At 36.1% G+C, this 24,265-nt stretch overlaps 1 protein-coding gene across 5 annotated transcripts in view; it reads right to left on the reverse strand.

Annotated features, from left to right (window-relative positions):
- The window catches only part of specc1 (sperm antigen with calponin homology and coiled-coil domains 1), a 224,598-nt gene that overhangs the window by 148,501 nt on the left and 51,832 nt on the right, over window positions 1–24,265 (reverse strand). For 3 of the 5 annotated variants that reach the window (XM_051893767.1, XM_051893766.1, XM_051893768.1), the window contains exons 2-3: window positions 15,574–15,768; window positions 10,720–10,855 (exon numbers count right to left, since the gene is read on the reverse strand). In XM_051893767.1, the coding sequence (XP_051749727.1) occupies window positions 10,720–10,855; window positions 15,574–15,735 (298 nt within the window). In that variant the 5' untranslated portion in view covers window positions 15,736–15,768. Of the gene's footprint in view, window positions 1–2,033; window positions 2,397–10,719; window positions 10,856–15,573; window positions 15,769–24,265 lie in introns of those variants that run through there. The other 2 variants (XM_051893770.1, XM_051893769.1) reach the window with 2 other exon arrangements.

Here is a 24,265-nt window from a genome sequence, read left to right on the forward strand (position 1 = left end):
TTACAGACCCAAAGTCTAAAGAGCCCACTCTTAAAGTTGAAATTAAAATTGTGTGGAAATTGTGACCAAATTGTCTTTCCTATTGTGAGGTTTATTTTACTGTAAAGGTTTATCGAATGAGTATATAAAAAAATAGGGGAGAATTTGTGTCTATTGCTTGGCAACTGAATGAATAGTAGAAAGTGAGCATTTCATAATAATTCCTTAATAAATAAATGAATGATTGTTTCATGTGAGTGACAGGTTGCTGAAGTGAAAAGATTCAAATTCTGGCCATTAAACAACCTTATAGCCCAGCCCTCATGTTGTATAAACGTCATCGTAAAAGAGATGTCGTTGTGAGGGGGAGGGCACATTAATATTTTTCATGAAAAACTATAATATATATATATTATATATATATGCAAAGTAATATATAGTAGTATATGCAAAAATAATTTATAAACACTTTATAAACATTCTATAAAAAATAAGAATTGTTAATTTTGAGTTTCTATGATATCATGGTCTCTAAATATAGCTTGGGTCCCTCTTTTAAAGTGAATTTATGATATTTTTGTTGCCCGCCAGATCGCAATCAAAAGTTGTCTCAAGTGTTAGGGGTTTGAAAAAATCCATAAACCTAAGTATGAACAAAAGTAAAAGTGATGCTTTCCTTACTATGTGGTCAGTAAGCACTATTTCTGAGACGAGTCAGTGTGTCTTTTCAAGATATACACACAGCAGCAGTGGAATGAGGAATGGGATCTAGTATTGTCAAAAATATCAATATTTTGATATGTATCAATACTGAAATATCTGAAAAAATTCCAATACTGCTTTTCTACAGCATCAATAATACCAGCTGCAAGTTCTCGTTCTCTCCGAAGGCAATTTGACAGTTTGACACATTCCTCTTACTCACTCATCTCTTTTACTCCAGTTGAATAGTGTTGGTGTTACAGGTCCTGAATTTCGGCAGGGGGTTGCGGGTATTGCACATAATTTTACTCATTCCCGCAGGTTTCGCGCTCACACCAAAAGCGTGCACACCACTGATCTATATAAGTGGCATGCTCATAAAGCTGCCTCTCAAACATCTTGTGAGTACCAAATTTATTTGCGCTTAAACGGTCAAATACACACAAAATTATGTCAAAATGCCTATCTTAGTGAGTATTCAGCTAAACACAGTTTTAGAATGTAAATACTTGAAAAATATTGTTGTGTAACAGTATATTAGATCTGTACATAAGCTCTGTCATGTTATTCAGAGAATAAAAGACAAAGAGAAAGTCACTCTTTGTTCTTGACTGAATAACTTTTGTAACTTTAATTGCAAGAATTAATCTGTATTTATTTATTTTTTACAGTGAAGTCTATGCAGTGTTATTTTACATTTGATCAGTTTATTTAATTTCTGTAGCATTTCTTACTCAAATACTACTGTTAGACCCACCTGAAAAACTTAAAGCTGTTTATTTCAGTTGTCTTTTTATTCTGTTGTATGTATTTGTGCTATCGTTTGCAATTTATTTGTCCTTATTTTATTACTTGTCTTTTTATTTGTATGTTTAAAGTTTCAAATAAAGCCTCCCTGTGCTGTGTGTAAGCTATTGCAAGAAAATTACCAAAATTCTAAAAAAAAAATATGAGATGATAAAAATATCTATATGGCAGTACATATGGCAGTTTTCCCAGCAGTATCGAAAATAGTATCGAATATCGACATTTTTCAAGGTATCGTATCGTAGTTAGAAATTCCAATATCGTGACAACACTAATCCGGACAAGTGTGGATAAAAGCTCCATTTATCATTCAATTTACATTCACCCCTACAGCTGGACGCTCACAACAGTGCCAATGACAGAAAGAAGAGGTTGAGAATGAAAAGATGCAGAACAGACAGAACCAACAGATATACAGAGTAAAAAGAGAAAATGTAGGAAATAATAATAGACAGAGAGTAAGCATATTAGAGAGCTAAACACACAAAGAGAGTTGATCGCTCTAACAAACACACAACGCCATCCAGAATGAATGATAATACAACCGTGATATGTTAGTCAGACCTGTGTCCGGCTCCTCCACCCGGGTTTCCTGGTTCCCCATGGCTGCTACACGCTGCTCCACAGAAGACACTAATCCATTAGAGCGGAGCTCTGACACACCTGACAGTGCACACTCACTTCACTGCCGCTGGTGCGTACGAGACAAAGACAATGAGACAGAGGTATTTGTCCTCTCCTCTCGCCCTGCTGACTGTGAATCAGCAGCCAGACAACATTCCTGCTGACTGTAAGTCTGTCCCAGTGCAACTCTTTCAATCTTATTCTCATTCACTTGTTCTGTCTCTCTCTCAGTGTCGGGCAGCAGCTGCAGCAGGAGTGTATTCAGTATGTTATTAGTAGAGTCTCTGTTTTGGAGGCGTGGCCTCTGTCTGTATATCTGCTCCTCCTCCAACTGAAGCATGAAAATTAGAGCAAGCAACTCCCTCTTTTATCTTGCTCTATCTTTCCTTCACTTCACTCTATCTCCAGAAATGAAGAGTATGTATGATGGAGAGGAGGTTCTATTCGTCTCTTTCCACATCAACTTTTCTGACCTCATTCATCTGTTCTGTAGCGGAGGACACCGGGCAGAAAGGGGGCAATTACACTGGGACACACATGTGAAAAGCTACTCTCTCATGGATTGCTGCGTTATCACAGTACGGGAGATTAGAGCCCCCGAGTTAGACTGATCCATTTTTTCTGTTCTCAGTAGGAGGCATGAAAAGATAGATGTGTTATTTTCTTTAGCTCCCTCCCTCCCCCTCATTCTTTATTCATGTAGAATGCATACGTGTTAAATATTCATGCTAGGAAAAAACATGCCATCTTTGCCTGAATCTGTCCCTGGCACAAGTTTATGATGAACTACCTGATGATCATGTTGTCCAGCATGATTTGAGATGATTGAAGCTAAATATGTTCTTTAAATCACATGAACGACACTAAATATACTGACCTAGAAATTGTTCAGAATAGTCAATATTATTTATTTTAAATCATAAAATGTATTTGTTTTAAATTCTTCAAAGTACTAAAAAAATCAGTTTATTTTCCAGGGGTTTTTTTCAGTGTGGTTTAATGTGGTAAAATAAACTCAGATTATCCTGCTTCTTATACAGCTACTTATAAAATCAATAAATAAGCAGGCATAAAATATTGATTTATTTTGTGTGAGCAGCAAGAGACTGTGGTGTAATATTAGAAAAATGAAATCAGCTATATAAAAATTCAGTCAATTGTACAGTTTAGCATGACAAACAAACACACAAAAAAAAAATCTGACCACAAAATTTTGCAAATTTACCAATAAGAATCAAGTATTCCAGAGAACCATGTAAAGACCTATTTAAAATTTTTATTTTCCCATTTATTGGTGTGCCTCTCCTTCTTTAATTTACTCAAGTACAGAAGTCTCAGTATCTTTTGGATAGTTCTTTTAAGGGTGTGTGAATTATTAAAGTTATTAAAGGGAGTGTAAGTTATTATAGAATTATTATAATACTATTTCTTATTGGTCTTATTCCTGAATTTTATTGCGGTTATAAAAGTCTCTCCACCCTTGTTAAATAAACCCAGTTCTAATCTGCACTCCTGTAGCTCGCTCACAGTCACAAACAAAGGCAGGACAAAGCCTCTGTAAACTACAGCTGAGCGGATCTGTGTCCACCCAGACCTCTTACTGTCTCATGTCACTGACCGTACATGAGCGCAGAGTTAGCACTGTTAAACATTAAAGGAATGTTCCAAGTTTAGGCTGAGCACCAGATTTTCTATTACCTCTAAAATTAATTTTTTGTTCATCCCTCAATTTGTAAAAACAAACAAAAAACATTTTACAATTGAATTCAATGGGACAAGGCATTCCAGGAGGGTTTACAAACAGAAATGTGCAGCTAATATTTTTTAAAGGACATACTGTATATTAATTTTATATGCAAAATGTGTATTATTTGAGCTGTAATATCTAAATCATCATTTTATAGGTAGGACTACTAGTTTGTGACTACTAGGAGTTTGTAAACAGTACATTGCAGATACTAATGTCATGTCCCATTCTGGTATTCCTGTTGGTATAAACCCCAAAGTATACTTCAGTTTTAAAGTAAACACTTATCGCATACATACTGCTAAATGCATAGCCTTTTAAAGAACACTGCATTTGATAGCATGTGCAAAAACAGGCACTCGGAATGTGAACTAGAAAGTTTCCTCCATATCCGTATACAGAAGATAAAAATGTCTTTGTACTTAAATTACAGTGGGGGTATGTCTTAACCCTGTCACACAACAATCATCAAAGTCCTTCTATAGCCATGTTCACAAAGCAGTAGAATACGGTCATCAGTCCTGTATTTGAGTCCTTAATACAGTTATGTTCACACACAGTTTAGTTATTTACAGAAGTAATGACTGCATTGTATAACCAAACTCACATCCATATTCAGGTCTCATAACCGTGATGGACGACGCCATCTTTGGTATTACTTTGGTCACTGACGCTTTGGTTACTGGTAAGAGAATATGGGCTTGATTCCTGCATGTTCATACAGACAGAGACACTACTGTAAATTGCTGTGTGAATGGGACATTTTGAGACATTTGACACCTGTAAGTAAATGCTGTTGTCAATCCCAAAAACTGACAGTGTGAACATAGCCTATTTAATTATATTTTAAAAAGTAATTTATTCCTACGATGGCAACGCTGAAATGTCAGCATCATCATTCCAGTCTTCAGTGTCACATGATCCTTCAGAAATCATTCTAACATGCTGATTTGGTAACATTTCGTCTTATTACAGTTAGCCACTTTTTTTTTTTTTGTGGAAACCATGATACATTTTTTTTTTTCAGGATTGTCTGAAGGATATAAATCTAATGTTACAACTTTTGTAACATTATAAATTTCTCTACTGTCACTTTTGATCAATTTAATGCACCCTTGTTGAAAGTATTAATTTCTTTCAAAAAAAAAAGTGAAAAAAAAAAAAAAAAATCTTTCTTGCCCTAAACGTTTTTTTTATTTATTTATTTTTTGTTGAATTTAGTATGCAGAATGGCAACTAATGGCCTATATCAAGGGAGAGATTAACATGGCAGCTCTGTCTAATTAACCATCAACTTCAGCTGAGCCAGTCTGTGAGTCTCAACTCCTGTAAGATGGCAGTGTGGAACAGAGTGACAATGCACTATTCACACATACGCTAAATCCTCAACACTGAGTCATACACTTAATACGTCTGACAATGACATAATCGCTATTACAGCCAGCCTAACTGCTCACATAAGCAGTCTCTATATGGTAACTGATACAGCATCACAGAGCTGTGAAGTGTTATGTATTGGAAATGGGAGTGTTAATTAAAAGACGACACAGAAGGACATGTGACCTTAGGCACAGTGGGCAGGTTGTCCACTAACACTGGCATAGATGTTATTTATAGATGAGAGACCAAGTGCCTCTCACTTCATTTCACTTTTGAGACCTAACAGCAAAGGAAAGCTTCATTTAAATATTAATGATGCCATGCTATGGCTGGCTAAGGTGATGTGAGTTGTCATATACTGTAGCAGTGGCTGATAAGTCTCCATAAAGCATTGTTACTGTCTGCCTCAAACTATATATCATTGGCAGTTTGTAACAATTTTACATTTTGGCAAATTAGTGATGAATTTGAATGATCTCATTTATATGTTTTCATACAATCTGCTTATACGCTACTTGAGGGTTAGGTTTAGGGTGGACTTTTTTTTTTTTTTTTTTGGTTTGTTAATTTTTTTTTTCTAAAAATCTTATGGTTTCATGCAAATTAAGTTGTGCTAATTCATAATAAATCAGAAATTGGTAAAACATTTTCTCATCTGGTTGATATTTCAGAATGTAATTTATGTAGTATGTATTATTTTCATTCTTGCATTAGCAGGGTATTTTTGTATTATATGAGGTGAATCCCTAATTTAAGACCTGCTTCTGAAGGGCATTCCTTGGTTAGCAGCTAGCTTCTTAATCATTCAGCAACATGACAACAAAGCACATCAACAGACAGAATAGGAGCTGAAAAGGCGGTTGCCCTGCTAATGCACCATGAGTAAAAACATGACAATATTACACCATCAGACATCTTGACTCACATGATGAAATGATTACATAGCTATGCAGTCAGTGTTATATTTGTTCTCCTTTGATGCTAAGAGTTGTTTCACCAATGTTGCGAGAAAAAAAGCATCACGCTACATTTCCTGTCTAGTGCATGTCAGATTTTGTTTTGTTATTATTCTATAAGTGTACTTATGAACATGTATTATAATGATATTACCATGCAAAGTGTGCAGTGTGCTTCCAAATGCTGAACATCCAATAAACTAGACATCTTTTTTTTTTTATTTGAATTTTTTCTTTTTAAAAAGTAAATAATTTATTTTTACATTCCATAACAGTAACACAAATATTTTAGTACAAAGATACACAACCACTAACACTATTTAAAAAAAAAAAAAAAAAAAAAAAGATTTATTTAATACTTATATATAACATAATATAACATTTTAGAAATATATAATATAAAATTAATGTAAAATGCATATAGTTTTAATACTTTATTGGTATTTTTATTCAGCAAGGACAATTGTTTCAACTGATCAACAGTGACAGACAACATGGCGTTACTTTTCACTGTTATGCTGATGATAGTCAGCTTTTATTTCTCCGAGGCCTGATGAAACATACCAACTCACACAACTAACAGAACGCATAGTAGATATAAAAAAAATTGGATGACTAGTAATTTTTTAAAGCTTTACATAGACTTGCTCCTTGATCTTCTTGTCCCATACAAAGCTCCAAGATCCTTAAGCTCATCCAATCAATTTCTTCCTTCTGTTCCTTGCTCACACTATAAAGCTAAAGGTGATCGGGCTTTCTCCGTGGCTGCTCCTCAACTCTGGAACAGTCTCCCTCTCAATATTAGATCTTCCCCCTCTGTTTCTACTTTTAAATCCCCTTTAAAAACTTATTTTTATTCTTTGTTTCAATTGAGGGTGTGAATTTTTCGATTGTCCTCAAGGTTTTGATCCAATATGTTAATTCTTTTTGTTTTGTGTGTGTTTGTGTTTAAATTTTTTAAATTTTGTTTTAATTTTTCTGTACAGCACTTTGGTTGCAACCTCTGTTGTTTTGAAATGTGCTTTATAAATCAATAAACTAAATTAAACTAAACTAATTTCCTACTACTAAATTCTGAAAAAACAGTTTTAATAATTGGACTAAAACCTCCACACACAATAAACTAGAATACTATCTTTTTAACCTAGCATACACATAACACACTATCACATTCCTATAATTAAAATCTGTTAAAGGATTATTAGGCTGCATAAATTAGGTCAGGAACACTACCTATAACATCTGATGTAACATCACGGCATTTACGCTTATATTAATCTCTCAGCTTTCTCACTACAGCGTTCTGACACTATTGGATGGGAACTGAACTGAGCTGCACAATGCCATCACTGTTTTCCATAGAGCTGTTTTATAGTTGAATTGAACTCATTTCACATTTGATGATCTTTACACAGTTATTAAACAGAACTGATTCAACATTGAACTGACCTCAGATAAACAACGACACTATTTTATTTTAGAGCTGCTTTACAGCAGAATTTAACTCTGTTTGCATCATTGAATCATTATTTTCCTTTTTATCCCTGTAAAGCTGCTTTGAAACAATCTGTATTGTATAAAGCGCAATATAAAGGTGACTTGACTTGACTTTTACATTGTTACAAACTATTTCTCTTTCAAATTCTGCATAAAATATTATAGCTTACAGGTTTGCAACGACATGAGAGTGATTTAAACAGCTATAGGTGAAATATCCCTTTAAGATTGAAAAAAATCTCTTATATTTCCCACTGTCCTCTTGTCTAGTATCTAACCATGATGATTTTCTGTCTATTCTATTTTTCATGTCCTCATCCATCTCAATAATTGAGCACTATAGCACCTCCTTCACCTACAGATAAAACAGCCAGCAGAGCATCACATGAAGTACAAAGAATTCTGCTACACCCTGATACTGGTATTTTAACATATGGCCAATCCCACAGAGGTCATGTGGCCAGGCAGCATTCCTGTTTAACACAATGTCTATTCCAGCTTGTCTCTTTCTTCTGTGTGTGGGAATGTTGACGAAAGAGGAATTATTGATATCAGACTCCATCAATCTACTCCAACAATCAACACGAGTACAAAATAGTACAAGGCATAGAACAGTCTATCCCTTGTTTTCATTTGCGAATACATTAAATATGGTATCTACCCTGTCTGAGGTCAATAGAGAGCACAGATACATGCACTCTACAAAGATGCAATCCCTCATATCTCATTTCTCAAGGATAATTTAATTAGAACCAAATCAGATCACTTTTGGCGGTTCTGTTTTCATCGCCTAATACTGGAAGTCTAAGTCATGTTTTCCATATCAGCTTTGGATTCTGCTCATTTCTGCTGGGAAAACAAATATGTCATATTTCTTTAGTATAGTTCAAGTCCAAGGAGTTATCTTTTACACAAATACTGTACATTGTTAAATACTGAACTGCCATTATCTGCATGCCGTAGAGATTTAATATCAGAGAACGGTCTCCTTATGCCCTCTAGAGGTGATCATCTGCACTCACAAGAGCTGGGCAGTGATTTTATTCTAAAAGGGACCTTGAAGGGATATTTCTGCAGGTTTTTGATTGTAAATTTAAGACTTTTTAAAGATCTTTTTAAGACCAAATAAAGAAAATTTAAAGAATAAACTGTTGGGAACACAATACATCAATATGTTCTCTGAATGTCAATGTCTAGGAAGAAACACAATAATTTGTATTAGCACCTCAGAGTACTAGGGATGCACCGATACCAGTATCGGTATCGGGCCCGATACCAAGCTCATGCACTTGTACTCGTACTCGTACAAATACCCCCGATACCAAAGACCGATACCTCACGTGACGTAACTGACAGAATTTTCCGTGCACAGAGACACCGCAGCATAAACAGTGTCAGCCTCAGAGGTGTGGAAATACTTCAAAATTAATGATGACAACACACACATTGCAAACTGCATGCTTTCAATCACAATTCGTTATCGATTAGTGAAGGCGGGATAGGCGAAATCACGCTGAATGACAGACCAGAAGCGCTCTCTCTCTCTCTTTCTTGCGCGATCCCAGTTCTCTCAGACAGCACGCGATCAGTTCTCCTTGCGCCTGAATGGTCAGATGCACACACAGTTGTCAAAATGTCCATCGTGTGGAGTATCTCACGTAAATAAAGTCGGTTATGGCTTAAGTGGGCGTAAACATTTGGGTGAAAACAGGATATGTGTCAGTATCCATGGATTCGGTCTTATAGGGACCGTAGCCTATATTTGTCATTAATGTTAATAAAACAACAAAATATGTTAAATAAATGTATACATGGTAAATAAACCTACTGTATCTGAAAAACAAGTTTTTTAATTTGTATCTCTATAGTATTTGTTGTATTGTTTGTAATTTTTTTGTAAATTTCTTTTTATATAACAACAATTATTGGTAATTATGCCCTTTGAAGGTTATTGGACACTGTGAAATTTTTGTTCTTTAAGTTTGTGACAAGCACATAAAAATTATTACTTTTTTCATTAGAGTAATAATAAAAAAGCTGTCCTACATTCATTAGTCTCACTGTGTGTGCTTGGAAAACCGCAACATCAAAAAGAGAGAGAGATAGAGAGAGAGAGAGAGAGAGAGAGAGAGAGAGAGAGAGAGAAATTAATAAATGTACAGGTATCGGTATTGGCGAGTACTAGAAAAAAAAGTATCGGTACTCGTACTCAGTCCTTAAAAAATGGTATCGGTGCATCCCTATAGAGTACAATTACTTTTTAATTCATTTATTAAAAAAAACATTTGAATCACTCTGCTCCCAACCACTACAATATGGAAATATCTTTCTAATCACACTGCAAAAAGCTGTATTGTTTTCCAGTACAGACATCTAAAGATTCTTAAATCAAGATACATTTACTGGAGATACAAAATGACAAAGTATGAAGTCTTGTTTTCTGTGAAACTGATGAAAATGAAGTGAGTTTATAATTAAAAGAAGAACAAATATCAGCTAATGGGCTCAGAAAAATCAACTTAATTCAAAGGGAAGTTTTGATAACTCATTGACAGATATTTGTTCTTGTTATAAGCATAAACTCAATTAACTTTGTTAAATTTTTTATTGTACATTTGCATCTCAAGTTAATATATCTTGATTTAAAGATGTTTAGATATTTGTATTGGAAAACAGGACAAAAATACTGAGGAAGATATTCTTTTTTTGAAATGCATGCAATGTTTAATGCCATGATTTTAGGAATTTAAGACATTCTGCTCTGATTAAAGGACAAATTAAGACTTTAAGAGTTTTTAAGACCCGCAGAAACCCTGATAAATATCAATATAGTGAAACATGAACATTTGAAATATATAGTATTCCATCCACACGTTACTTACCATTTAAGAGATAAATTAAGAGATTAAATAAACATAATTATTAAATAATTCAAAAAGTAACAAAATCATCTCTGTATAAACCGCACACTATTAGGAAATAAGTATGACTGCATGAGATTAATGTTTATAGGTTGTAAAATCCTACTTGAAGTGCTGCGTGGTCTGTTGTCTGTAAGCTCAGAGATGGCTCCTGTGGTGATGGTCTTCTTCATGCGGGACACTGCAGCCACTGAACCCAGAACAGGTTTAGCCAGAGCATCATCACTGCTCGCCCTTTTTATCTACACACAAGAACATTAATACTGGCAGTGTAAACAGCTGAGAATCAAATTTTTCACAAAATATGTTTTGTACGGTGCCCGGGAGGGGACATGTTCATGGTCACAACATATTGGCTGCATCCGAAAACCTAGACAGCTGACTTGTTGCCTCGCTGCCTTATCAGGTAGCGTTTGTGCATGAAGGCACCTCATGAAATGGATTTCGGACAGACGTCTGAGGCAGCATAACAATTTAATTATCTACAGCAAGATAGCGCTAGCTTTTGTGAGACCTAAACAAATATTTATTTACTACAGTAGTAATTTCTTGCTAGAAATTACATCAAAAGTGGAAAACGTTGGTCAAAAACACACATTTACACACAAACTGACTAGCAAACGCAACTTTTGGATGCCATCTTTATATTTCTAGCTCAACTGTCACAGAATGGAAAGCACAGGATTGTGGGATATCAAAGGCAGCGAAGGATACATCTATGCTTCCTTCAAAAATCGATCAGATGAAGGGATCTCAGGAAAAAGGAAGTGAAGCTAACACTGGATTTGGACGTGCCTTGATACCTTCCTACCTTGAAATGTGTCCTCCAAAGACAACATTTTCCAGTTTTCGGACACAGCCATTAACTCATGAGAACCCTATGTAAAGTCGTCCGTACATTGAGGGAACGATATATTTTTCTCGAAATATTGTGTACATTTTTATCTCTCCAATCCAACAGTCTTTTAAATCCATTCACTGATCATTTTATTTAATATTTTTTATATTATTATTATATATTATTATTACATATTATTATTGGTTACATTTTTTATTCATTGTTACGTATTTGCTTTATTTTCCCCTTCATCTCCCGTATCTCTTTACCTTTCTGCACATTATGTTACTTAAAGTATAACGTTTATTTGGTAAATAATGTAAATGCCCGATCATGCCAATAAAGTTTTGACTTTATGACTGTATTTCTGTAGACTATTAGCCTGTTTCCATTTGTAGCCCCTCGTGACAGTGACAGCATTCAAATGAAGTTTGAATAATTTGTTATTATTAAAGGCTATATGTTAAAAGAATATTTAAGCTACAAAAAAGCCTATTTGTGTGTAGCCCTATAGGCTATATAAAGTAATAAATAATAAATAATACATTTGATCTCATTATTTCTTTACCAAATTAACGTTATGTATTATCTAATAGCCTACTTTCAGTAGCCTACCATATAGTCTATATTTTGTAAATACCGTAAATGCCCGACAGTCATGCGGGAATGCTTATTGTAACATATTATATTTAATTTTATTTAGTTTTAATAGGCATAATAATAATAATAATAATAATAATAAATAAATAAAGACACGATCAGTGAATAGATTTAAAAGGCTATGAGATGCTTTCTTGTTGGCCTATATTATTTTATGTTTTTACATATTCTTTTATTATTTATCAATAATAACAAACTTCATTCAAATGCTGTCTATGGCAACATTGCGCGCAATATAATAGTTTATAATATATTATTATAATCATTTCTTATTTTCGCCCTTATTTAGTCATCCTTAATTAAAAATAAATATTATTAACGGCCTATCATTTCTAATATTTCCAGGCTGCTATGGTCGCGCAGGTTGTTTATGCATTTAACACGTGGCAATGAGAAATACGTAATTCCCTCAACATAAAAAAGTCATGGCCACGAGACAAATATATCATTCCCTCAACATAGGATCTCGAGGCCACGACTTTACATCACGTGGCCACAACATAAGCATCTCGTGGCCACGACTCACGTTCCGAGTTAATATAAGGTTCCCACTAATTAATATGTCGTGTCGTGTACTTTTGATAAAAGTATCTTTAAGCTGACTTATGCATTTAAATGAACAGTTTTTCCTCTATGAAAATGAACGTATATATTAGAGCTGCTCAATTCTGGATAAATTAAGAATCACATTTGTTTGTCTCAAACAGAAATCATGATTTTCCCACAATTCTGAATAAGCCAATAAACAATATAACATGTAATTTACTAGAGGTTCTGCAAAATGTTAATTGCTGCAGTCTAATTAAAAACTATTTAACTAATTTGTTTTACTTATTATTAAAAAAAAACTGGTTTGAATAAATGATTCAATGACTTACTCATAAAAACTCCACTTGGATCATTACTGGATGAATCAACATTTTTAAACTACTCTTGAATGAATAATTCAATGATAAATATATTTTATTAACTGTCACTTGTCACCACCTTCTGGTGTAATGATGTAATAGATACAATCTTTATCTGAAGCATCAAGTTGCTTTCAAATGTTGATTTACTCTATTTTGATCACTGCCATAGTCAGTGTTTATATCTGAACTATAAACTTTTATCCCAGTACTTCTGTGATAATTTGAATTATTGTAACGCAGAAATGAAAAGAAAAGACTGTTTGTGAAGCTGTTTCATACCTATACATGACAACTGCTCGCTCTGGCACAGCGGCAGCGCAAAGACAGATTTGAATGTTCCGCTCTGATCATACTTGTCAAAGGTTTACTAGACATAGCCGAATTGTTGTCATTCAGGAATAAGATTGCGTAGGTGTTTGAATTGAGATGGCGATCTTTTTACCACTTTTGACCAGGGCTCCGAACCAAAAACGAACAAAATTTTGACCAATGGCAATGCCCTGGCGCTAGTTTTTCCGATGATATATGTCACCAACCGTCAAGCATTAGGCCTACATTAAGTGAATGACAAGTAGGCTAATATGCAGCTTGTTGTGCGTTTTGAAACCAGCAGAAATTGCAGGATAGTAGAACATGAGTTCACACAACGTCACAGTATAAACAGAAAAAAACTATAGGCCTACATAACACATATACAATAAAATGGAATATTTAGGCCTATAGGCTACGTGATATTTCACTATATAATTAGGTCTACAGATTAACAAAACGAAAGTTCATTGTGGCGCACTCCAAAGATCTAGGAAAGGAAACAGACATTCTGCTTGTTTTCGTTGTCTTTTGTAAATGTATGAATTATGTCTTGCTTTTACCTGTATGACCATAAATTACGGAGTACAGTTTACTGTCTTAGAAGGAAAAAACTAATCCAGTGAAAACTAATCGCTCACACAAATTCTTGCATTGCTTAGGCTACTTGATATCGCAGCCTGTAAAATAATTAATATAAAATATAATCAACCAAACATATAAAACGTTACACTGCTCAATTCAAGTAATACAATCTGCTGTTTACCACCTGTGACCACCGCCTGACTGTGCTGTTATGTGAAGGATGATGCCGATAATGCGAGTGAAGTACAAAGCTTACATAATAAATAATAGTTTAGCATTCGTCTCGAAAATGAAAACAGTGCCGAATGAGAAAGGTAGGCTTCAGATTCACTTTAAATTAATTCGTTTAGCATCTTCTTTAGTTTTATTTCTAATAAATAAACCTGTTTCTTGCCTTGAATATAGCAATAGAAGCTGGAATGGCGTTAAAAAAGAAAATATATATTTTTTTTAAATTCGTTTTGGCTTGACATAGGCCTATAGCCTGAATTAACTTTAGAGGTTTGTGGTAAAATAAAATAGGGCAGTTTTGTTCATAATTTATGTTTACAAACATTATAATTATATTATATATAGGCTAGGCTATTTGTAACATTTTATTTTATTTACTGATAAATTACATTATTTCTGAATGTAATAATAAAATGCAACGTATACGTGACATGTCTTTTTTCCTCTCAGGAATAGCGTCGGTCTATTTTTAACCATGCAGCAAACATTTTAAAATATCTTGAAAAAATACTTTGTAAACCGTTGATAGTTTTCCTTTCGTTTAATAGGTTTACATTTGGACAGAATCTTGTTATAAAAGAAAATTGTAGGCCTATTGGCTAAGACGGCAAATACTCTCTTTGTTTTTTAATAAATAAAATGCTGTACGTATTATTATTATTATTATTATTATTATTATTATTATTATTAAGTAGGCTACATGCAAACAAACAAAAAAAAAAGTTAAAAAATAACGTTGTTAACCGTTATTTTTTCTAAAACCGGTTTCGTAACGTTAATAATACAGACGGAAAGCTGGAACAGAAACGTTAAAATACCGATTCTGCTCGGAGTGAAACGATTGAATTTTTTTTTTTCTTCCGTTTTTAAGCCCTGCTTTTGACTAGCAATAGCAACAGCAATAGCAACGCAATAACAACGTATCACCAGCTGTCTTAAACAAACCTCATTGGATCAGTACGAATAACATAAATTACATTATTTTGGATTCAGTGAATTTAGCTAAAAGGTGACAAGTTTGCAGTGCTGCTAAATATTGAGATATATATCAAATATTAGGAATATAATTTTATAAATATAATATTAATAATAAATATTAAAAATATTTTAGCTATACAGCCCAGTCCTAATAGTAGTGACAACCAAAATAATACATACTACAGGGAATAAAATATAGTTACAGTTATGAGACTATTGTACAGTATAGCATACACAGGTAAAGATCTTGTGTCAAATGTAATTTTTAATTGGTCCTGTGTATTGTACACGTTAGAAACGCATCTTTATGTGTGGCATCACATCTTTCAGCTTACTTAGTGTTTTGCCAATTTTTTTTTTTTTTAAACTCAAGAACCTGTGCTGTGCCAGGGTCCCATGACTCCCACTTCTCACCCATTCCACTTTCAAATTATATATTAAAGCTCACCTTGCTAAGTCGCAGATCAGAGGCGATGGTGCTGGATGATCTCGAGGTCTTCATCCCGATGTTGCTGGAGTAAGAGCCTTGAGAGCTATTTGTAGACAGTTTTGCACGCTCTGGAGCACCCATTCTGGACAGTGCCGCCTTGACGGTGCCCCCTTTCAACATGATCTTCTCAGTTCACGACTCTCGCTACTTGTTCTGTGGACAAAGCAACAAAAGTAAGAGGGTCAGAGTTTCCCATAAATTACCTAGACTCCCACCACAGTCTAATCTGTCCTGCCATAGTTTTATAATGAACCGAAAATATTTTAAAACCTCTAATAATAAAATAAAAGGTCTCTACGTTGCATTTCGTACCATTGCTTTGGCATAGCAACTGTCAAATGAACAAAAATTGAAAGCACGAAATGGCTTAATGCCCTTATAAAATCACAAAAGGCTACAATTTAACAGTTGCACTGCGTGTTTCAAAGCGAAGTGCACATTTTGACTTGATCAGCTTGTGATTCAATGTTTTCAGCGTCTTCGAGCAGCTCAGTTCACAGTGAATGCAGCAAACTCCATCTTTGCATGTGCTGTGAGTTTAATATGCATTTTGGAACACAATAGGCACCAGTTATGCATTATTTTCACATTCTCATAATTTCCTGCATTTTTGTTGACAGTTGATAACAGCATTTCACTAGACTTGTCTGTAAACCTGTTTTCATAGAAACTAGAGTTTTCTGCCAAAATAAATGCTTGAGGCCAACTCTTTAAAGTGAAGAAAGTATAATTATTATTATTAGTAATATTCTAATTGTTTGGCTTGCTAAAACACCAGTGTAAATGTAATGTAGACTGAGACACTATACCTCACCTAAAAAAGTCCACTTTAAAGACGAGGTACAAGTCAATCTAAAGACTCTTACTCCGTTTAATTTGGACACTCTCAAAGTGAACTAGATTGATGTATTTAACTTTAAAATGTACAAAATTTTCATGTCCCCTACCCCCCCATAGCGACCAAGGTCCACCACCATATCCTCATATAGAAAAAAAATATCCTGTGGGAAACACTGGCGTTAGATGGTTGAGTTCAGATTATAGTACAGGAAATAGTTTAGTCCCAATGGGATTGCTGGAAACAAACACAAGTGCTACACTTTTCATCATAACTAGAAACTGCACCTACAAAATTCAGCAGAATCAGAACACCCGTCATTAGAACATGCACATTCTACGCTAAGCTAGAGGTCTGCTACCTGACCCAAGCCAGATGAAATCTGGCAAACTTTAGAACTTGATACAGATTTTTCATGTAGGTTATAACTTTTTAAGTTTGCGCAGATTTGGATTTGTTGGAAGTTATTATAAAACATTAAAATAATTTTGTTTTTATTTTAACGTTAAATTAACTAAGTCTGTGAGACTACTTGCTCATTGAAGAAAAAAACAGTGATTTCAAATTTGGTATTAAAAGTTCACAGTACCGGTTGGGTCAGATCATGGGGTTCATTTAGTTTTAGGCTTTAGCCAGCGTAGTGCTCATTAAATCGTTACTTTCAATGCACAAAAAAAAAAAGAAAAAAAAAGGCAGCAACAAAATCTGGTAAAGGAATAACCTGTCTGGAACATGCAGGATCATTCAAGAGATATAATCTTAATGCAAGTGAAAGCAGGGCAATTTAGAGGAAGAGAGATAGGGAAGAGATAAAATGAGAGACAACCCAGAGAAAAATCCCAAGAAGCTTCCTGTGACTAAGCAGGTCCTTTTTTAAGTGATCTATTAATCAAAAGCCCCTGTCAGAGACCCAGCACCCTCAATGCAAAGGGTAGGTTTCACCCTAAAAGATCTTTAAAACAGTTGCTAATGCAGAGACTGGATGACTCAAAGTGATATATTAGTGACACATTAGTGAACAAAGCAGAGGTAATGTGAGAGGAATGGACAGGTGGCCATTGACTGAAAGAGGCATAAGTGCTCTTCAAACCAGAGAAGGGAAGAGGGTGAGGGAGCTAATGTGTCCTGCAGAGAGCTGAGCATATACCCTTGTGGGTTGCTCTCACTGACTTGAATAATGGTGGCATGCAAATGTACATAGGTTCAACCATTAACAACATCCCAAGAGATGTGAAATGATAAATATATGAACATCAAAAATCAGTGAGAAAGACTTGCTCTAGGGTTGGGCGATGTCCCCTAAATTGGCAGTTGACGATGTTTACAGTAAAACATCGCGATGGATGATGATATCGTCGGGTGGGGGGGAAGATTATTTAAATTTTTCGTTATTATATAATTATTATTCGTTATTTGACTTTATTACTGTGACAAGCAGGGCGGGCGAGAGCCGTGAGGGAACGGCGCGAGGCCGGTGACGCGAGGGTTAACGAGCTCCACCTGTGAGGCGCACCGGCCTTGAGTCTCTCACGGAGGAGCTCCGGAAGCATAAAAGGAGGAGCGACGACAGTGAAGGACGAGAGAGGACCAGGCCTGGACTTTATTTTGTTGTATTATGTTTGTGTGGCCGGCAGACGTCCGCGAGGGTCTGCCGGCATTAGTTTCGTTTTGTTCTTTGTTTAGTTTATTAAAGTTTATTGTTTGAATGTTCGCCGGTTCCCGCCTCCTCCTTCCCACATCTTACGAACTGTGTTACAATTACTTTATTTATTTTATTTCCCAACTAATGACTCATCCGCGCTTTCCAATAGGTTGCACATGAGGGGGAACTTTTTATTTATTCTAATATTTCAGCAATATTTTGGATTCAATTTGCACTTTCTGATCAACCAAAATGTTATTTTATGAAAAGCACTGATGACCATAGGCGCCGATTTATGTTTCTGCCGGTGGGTGCCCAATCCCTATGAGAAAAAGCATGTTGAGATTTGTGACAGGACAAAGTTTGAGCATGTCCAGTGCAAGAGTCAAAGAGATCGGCATACGAGCAGAGAGATTCGTGCTCGTGAATTACATGGATGCGCTCTTGCATGCGTTACAAATACGCTCTCGACATTAACGAATGGACCATAAAAATGAAAAGAAAGCCGTGTCTGAAGGCTTCAATCGATTTTTATTGATTGAAACGAAACGAGAATATCTTGTGTTTTTCCGTGGGTGTTTGGGGGCTCGGCGCCTATGCTGAAGATTATTGCTAAATTAATTATGAATATAATTTAAAGGATATTTTCAGCACAAGATAAAAGCTTGGCGCTGCACAGCTTGCACTGAACTGTATTTTCATCTATCTTGTCAAAGTGAAGCCAGACATTCTCTCTCTCCCAAAGTGCTGCTATAACCAATCAGGAGAAGGAAAAAAGAAGCATTTCGATCATCGTTTACATGATCGATCGTCACTGTCACGTTCGAGTACTCAATCGCTGTTGCACATCACTAGTATAGAGCTGCATGATTGATTGTTAAAAGATCACGATCTCGATTCAAACACCCGTGCGATCTTATTCCTAAATGGCACTGATTTGTCAATGTCTATTAAACCTTTAGTGCGATTACAGCGGAACATTCAAATCTGCATTGACAGCTGTTGTCATGTAAATATGAAACAGCACAAACAGTCTTTCAACCACACAATATCATTATTTCTGTTTTTAAAATAATTCAAATGATCACAGAAGTACTGGGCTAAAATTGTATAGTTCGGATATAAACACTGATGTCTACGGTAGAGTAAAACAAAATAGAGTAAATCACTTTTAGAAAGTAATGAACGACACTGTGTCATTACACCAGTAGGTGGTAATAAGTGACTATTAAAATGTATTTGTCATTGAATCATTCATTCAAGAGATTTGTTCAAAAAGGCTGATTCATCCAGTAATGAAACAAGTCTTTATGAGCGAGTCATTGAATCATTCGTTTAAAAAAAATAATTGATTAAATGAATTAAATATTTTTTAATAGACTGCAGCAATTAACATGTTGTCAGAACCCAGTAAATAACATGTTATTTTGTTTAGTTGTCTATTCAGAATCGTGATCTCTATTTAAAAAAAAATAATTTGTGCAGCTCTAGTAGGGTGTAATGATGGTGACCCTATGATTAATAATAAAGGTGTCTGATCTCTGATCTTAGTCTGGAATACACAATTTAACTTTATAAAATCTGAACAGATCTTAAAACACTAGGCATCATACACTTGTTACTAGTGTTCAACAACTGGCAGACGATCTGAACGAGTTTTTTTTGCAGGTTTGAAAAAACACCATTCACACCTCCTGTAACCCCCGTCTCCCCCACACCTGCAATTCAGTTCAGTGAAGATGACGTGCGCCAGGTCTTCAGAAAGAGCAAGAGAAGAAAGGCACCAGGCCCAGTGTTTCACCAGCCTGTCTGAAAACCTGCACTGACCAGCTGGCCCCCATCTTCACACAGATCTTCAAAAGATCACTGGAGCTGTACGAAGTCCCCTCATGCTTCAAACGCTCCACCATCATCCCCATCCCAAAAAAACCCAAAATTACAGGACTTAATGACTACAGACCTGTGGCTCTAACGTCTGTGGCCATGAAATCATTTGAAAGACTGGTTTTGGCTTATCTGAAGGACATCACTGGACCCTTACTGGACCCCCTGCAGTTTGCTTATCGAGCAAACAGGTCTGTGAATAATGCAGTCAATATGGGACTGCATTATGTTCTGCAGCATCTGGACAGACCAGGGACTTATGTGAGGATCCTGTTTGTGGACTTCAGCTCTGCTTTTAACGCCATCATCCCATCACTCCTCCAGCCCAAATTAACTCAGCTCTCCGTGCCCACCTCTGTCTGTCAGCGGATCACCAGCTTCCTGACAGACAGGCAGCAGCTAGTGAGGCTGGGAAAATTCTCATCCAGCACCCGCACCATCAGCACCGGCGCCCCTCAGGGCTGTGTCCTCTCCCCACTGCTCTTCTCCCTTGTACACCAATGACTGCATCTCTAAAGACCCCTCTGTCAAGCTCCTGAAGTTTACAGATGACACCACACTGATCGGCCTCATCCAGGACGGTGACGAGTCTGCTTACAGACTGGAGGTTGAACAGCTGGCTGTCTGGTGCAGTCTTAACAATCTGGAGCTCAACACGCTCAAGACAGTGGAGATGATCGTGGACTTCAGGAGAAACCCCCCTGCTCTCCCCCCACTCACCATCATGAACAGCACTGTGACTGCAGTGGAGTCATTTAGGTTCCTGGGCACCACAATCTCCCAGGACCTTAAGTGGGACAACCACATTGAGTCCATTGTGAAAAGGCCCAGCAGAGGTTGCACTTCCTTCGCCAGCTGAGGAAGTTCAACCTACCACAGGAGCTGCTGAAACAGTTTTACTCTGCCATCATTGAATCCATCCTCTGCACTTCTATATCTGTCTGGTTCAGCTCAGCTACCAAATCTGACCTCAGAAGACTACAGAGGGTAGTCCGGTTTGCTGAGCGAATCATTGGTACAACCCTCCCCACTCTCCAAGAACTGTACTTATCCAGAGTGAGAAAAAGGGCAAAGAAAATCACTCTAGACCCCTCAAATCCAGCACACTCCCTCTTTGAACTGTTGCCATCTGGTCGACGCTACAGAGCTCTGAGCACCAGAACGACCAGACACAGGAACAGTTTCTTCCCTCAGGCAATCCATCTCAGGAACAATTGACAAACACGGAACACACAACATTATTATACATTATTTACTTGAAACACATACTTATTTATATTTCAAATTTGCACACATCATAACTGTACATACAAATTGTCTATATTATATTTTGTTTTTTTTGCTTTTTTTGCACTTTGTCTATCTTGTATATTTGTATATTATTCTTTTATTCTTTTTATTATCTGTGTCTTGTCTTGTCGCTGTAACTCTGTTGCACTGTGGAGCTTCTGTCACTAAAACGAATTCCTAGTATGTGTAAACATACCTGGCAATAAAGCTCTTTCTGATTTCTGAATTTCTGATTTCTGTTGACTCCTTCATACTGAAAATAGGTTAAAAAATCTGGGCAAAAAGTAATGTAGTGTATTCCAGCCTTTAGAGGACTTAATTGAAACTGAAGTAGACAAACTATGCAGTGCTACAGAGGATAAGTGCAGTGCTTACACTCAAAACTGTCAAAACTGAGTTACTGAAATCAGGGGGTTTTTTTTGTTTTGTTTTGTTTTTCTGTGAAAGAAAATGTAAAAATGTTCAAATTTAATATCAAATCAATTCAAAGCCATTTTAGTTCCAGTTTTTGACATGTGTTACTGCATTTGCCTTTGTGCCAATAAAAGTATGACAGACTAATATTATAAGTGAAATTGAGGGGATTTAAAAAAAAAAAGTTTAGACTATGGCCCCTGTAAGGAAGTTGTTCTCAGCTGGTGGGTCACGGCAAAAAAATGGGTTTCAGGCCTGAATTGTTTTGAGTCACCAACGGGCAGTTTATCTCAGGTTATCCAAAAATTGTCAGGTTGTTTGCTTGACCACATTTAATTTCTTGTTTTTTTTCTTTTATCTTTTTTTGAGTGGAAACCACCAGTGTTTTATTCTTATTGTGCTTGGTTTAACCACAGTGGGTGACTTTTGTAAACAAAAATTCTGGTTTTAAAGGTGTTTGCAGAAATTTCAATATCTCAGCTAAGCAACATCCTAGCTCCTTGGAGCAAAAACTGAGCACATTACAAGGTACATCAACATATTTGAACATTTTGCACAGTCTTGTTCCTTACACAGTGTTTATAGTGGATGTGGCACACTCCACGCGCCACTTCCGACAACAGAACAAATGGATTTGGAACATAAAGCTGTTGTGATGCTATGCAACAAAATTTGCACATGGTGTAGACACTGTGTTAGACTTAAGTCCATTGGACCACTTGAGATAGACTGACCCCAAAAGCAGTGGGAAGACAATTCTAAAAACAATTTAACCACTCCAATTCAAATGCCATTAAAACTACACACTGACTGCTGTTGGTAAGAAGAGAGTAAATGTATGGTGGGTGGGTATAATTAGAGGAAGCCTGTGAATGCTTATCTGATTACAGCACAGTATGAAGACTGTCTGAAGGAACAGTCATACGACGCAAGTACCCAATAGGCCCATCTAAAGATCACACAGCAAACAGAGAGCACACAAGTATACCGTGAAATGGACCATTAGTTGATTGCAAATGTTAAGTCATTATTTAAAATGCATACATTTATAAATGCTGAAATTTGAGTGTAAGTGTTAAACCATGATAATCCACATATCAATAGGTTGCAGGTCCACAGCAACAAAAACCCTCATAACGAGCCACCTAACATAGACTCATGGCTGTGCAAGTCTCACAGCCATTTCTTCAGGTCAAAATGGTGCATTAGTTAAGTCTTGCATATTTGCATCTCTTTGTACTGCAGCCAAAATTTCAGCCTTAGGTACTCAAAAGAATTTAACATTTATCCTTGCCGTTTCAGCACAATAAAGGTAAGCACGCTTCGCTCTAATAGTTTGCAAACAGACCGTTACACTGGCACAGAACGCATACAGTTATCTGAAGATAACCTCCAGTTTGTCTATGAAAAACATGTCAGTCTTATGATATTGTCCCATATAAAGTGACCCAAATCGAAATCCACCATTCAATAAGCAAGGCGGCAAAATCTAAACCTCCAAGAGCAGCCTTTAAAAATGAACCTAGCCAGAATGTCAGATGATGTCAGGTAATTATGATTTTTACACCCTCCACCACTATATAAATTTAATCTATTTAAATAAGGATCAAAGTACTATTCTACAGACTATCTATAAAAAATAAATATCCTCTCCACATACCGCACATTTAAATAAAGGCTTTTGGAATACAAAGTGCAGTTTTAATCCAATTCAATATTTTCTCTTGACAGCATGTTGGGCAATAGGGCTGGGGTGATAATATCGATTAATTGGATTTAACCTATCTTTTTTTTTTTTTTTTTTTGGTTAATCAATTTTATTATCCAATATTAATTCTTAAATCCCAAGAATCAATGCACTCTTCCTAATATACATCCAAACTATCAATAATGAATTAAAACAGTATCAGAATCGAATCAAGAGCTTGTATATAAAAACACTGATTCATGAAATCAGTGTCAGATTTTGTGTGCTTAGAGAAAGACACCAAATAATACCTACATTTTTCTCATTGCCTGATGCATTCCTTTTACACAAAATACTCTAAGACACAGACAGAAACACTAAATGACTAACTAAGCACTAACTGTAAACACTGAAACTGACTATAGCTATTCTGAAGCAAGTAACAAAAAAAAACACAAAATCATGTGACTTGCTGTCAGTAATTAGCACAGACAGAAATGAGAGGCACAGGAATACAGATGGTAAGTTTAAGGACTGAGCTTCTTAAAGGGCAGGCGCAGCTTGATGTCCCTGGTGGAGAGCCACACATTTTGCCTGTGCTGGTAGATTGGAGTTGTGGATCTCCGTGCATCAGTGTGGATCTCCTGCCGGCATTCTACCCGCTGGACCACGGGAACCTGAGTACACACTGGAATGGGGTGAGTCCCATGTTTGACTGGCGAAGGAAGTGCATACTCGGCCCATACCAGAAATCCATGCTAGGAGTTTTGGTGGTGGTGGCAGGAGGTTATTCTAATAGGCTACTCACACAGTGAAAACGTGCACTCTAAATTAGGGATGCACCTTTTTTCATAACTGATCTGATTCCTATACCCAAATTCTGAGTATCGGCCAA

Source organism: Ctenopharyngodon idella, chromosome 5 (genome assembly GCF_019924925.1).
Source record: "Ctenopharyngodon idella isolate HZGC_01 chromosome 5, HZGC01, whole genome shotgun sequence".
Taxonomy (NCBI): domain Eukaryota; kingdom Metazoa; phylum Chordata; class Actinopteri; order Cypriniformes; family Xenocyprididae; genus Ctenopharyngodon; species Ctenopharyngodon idella.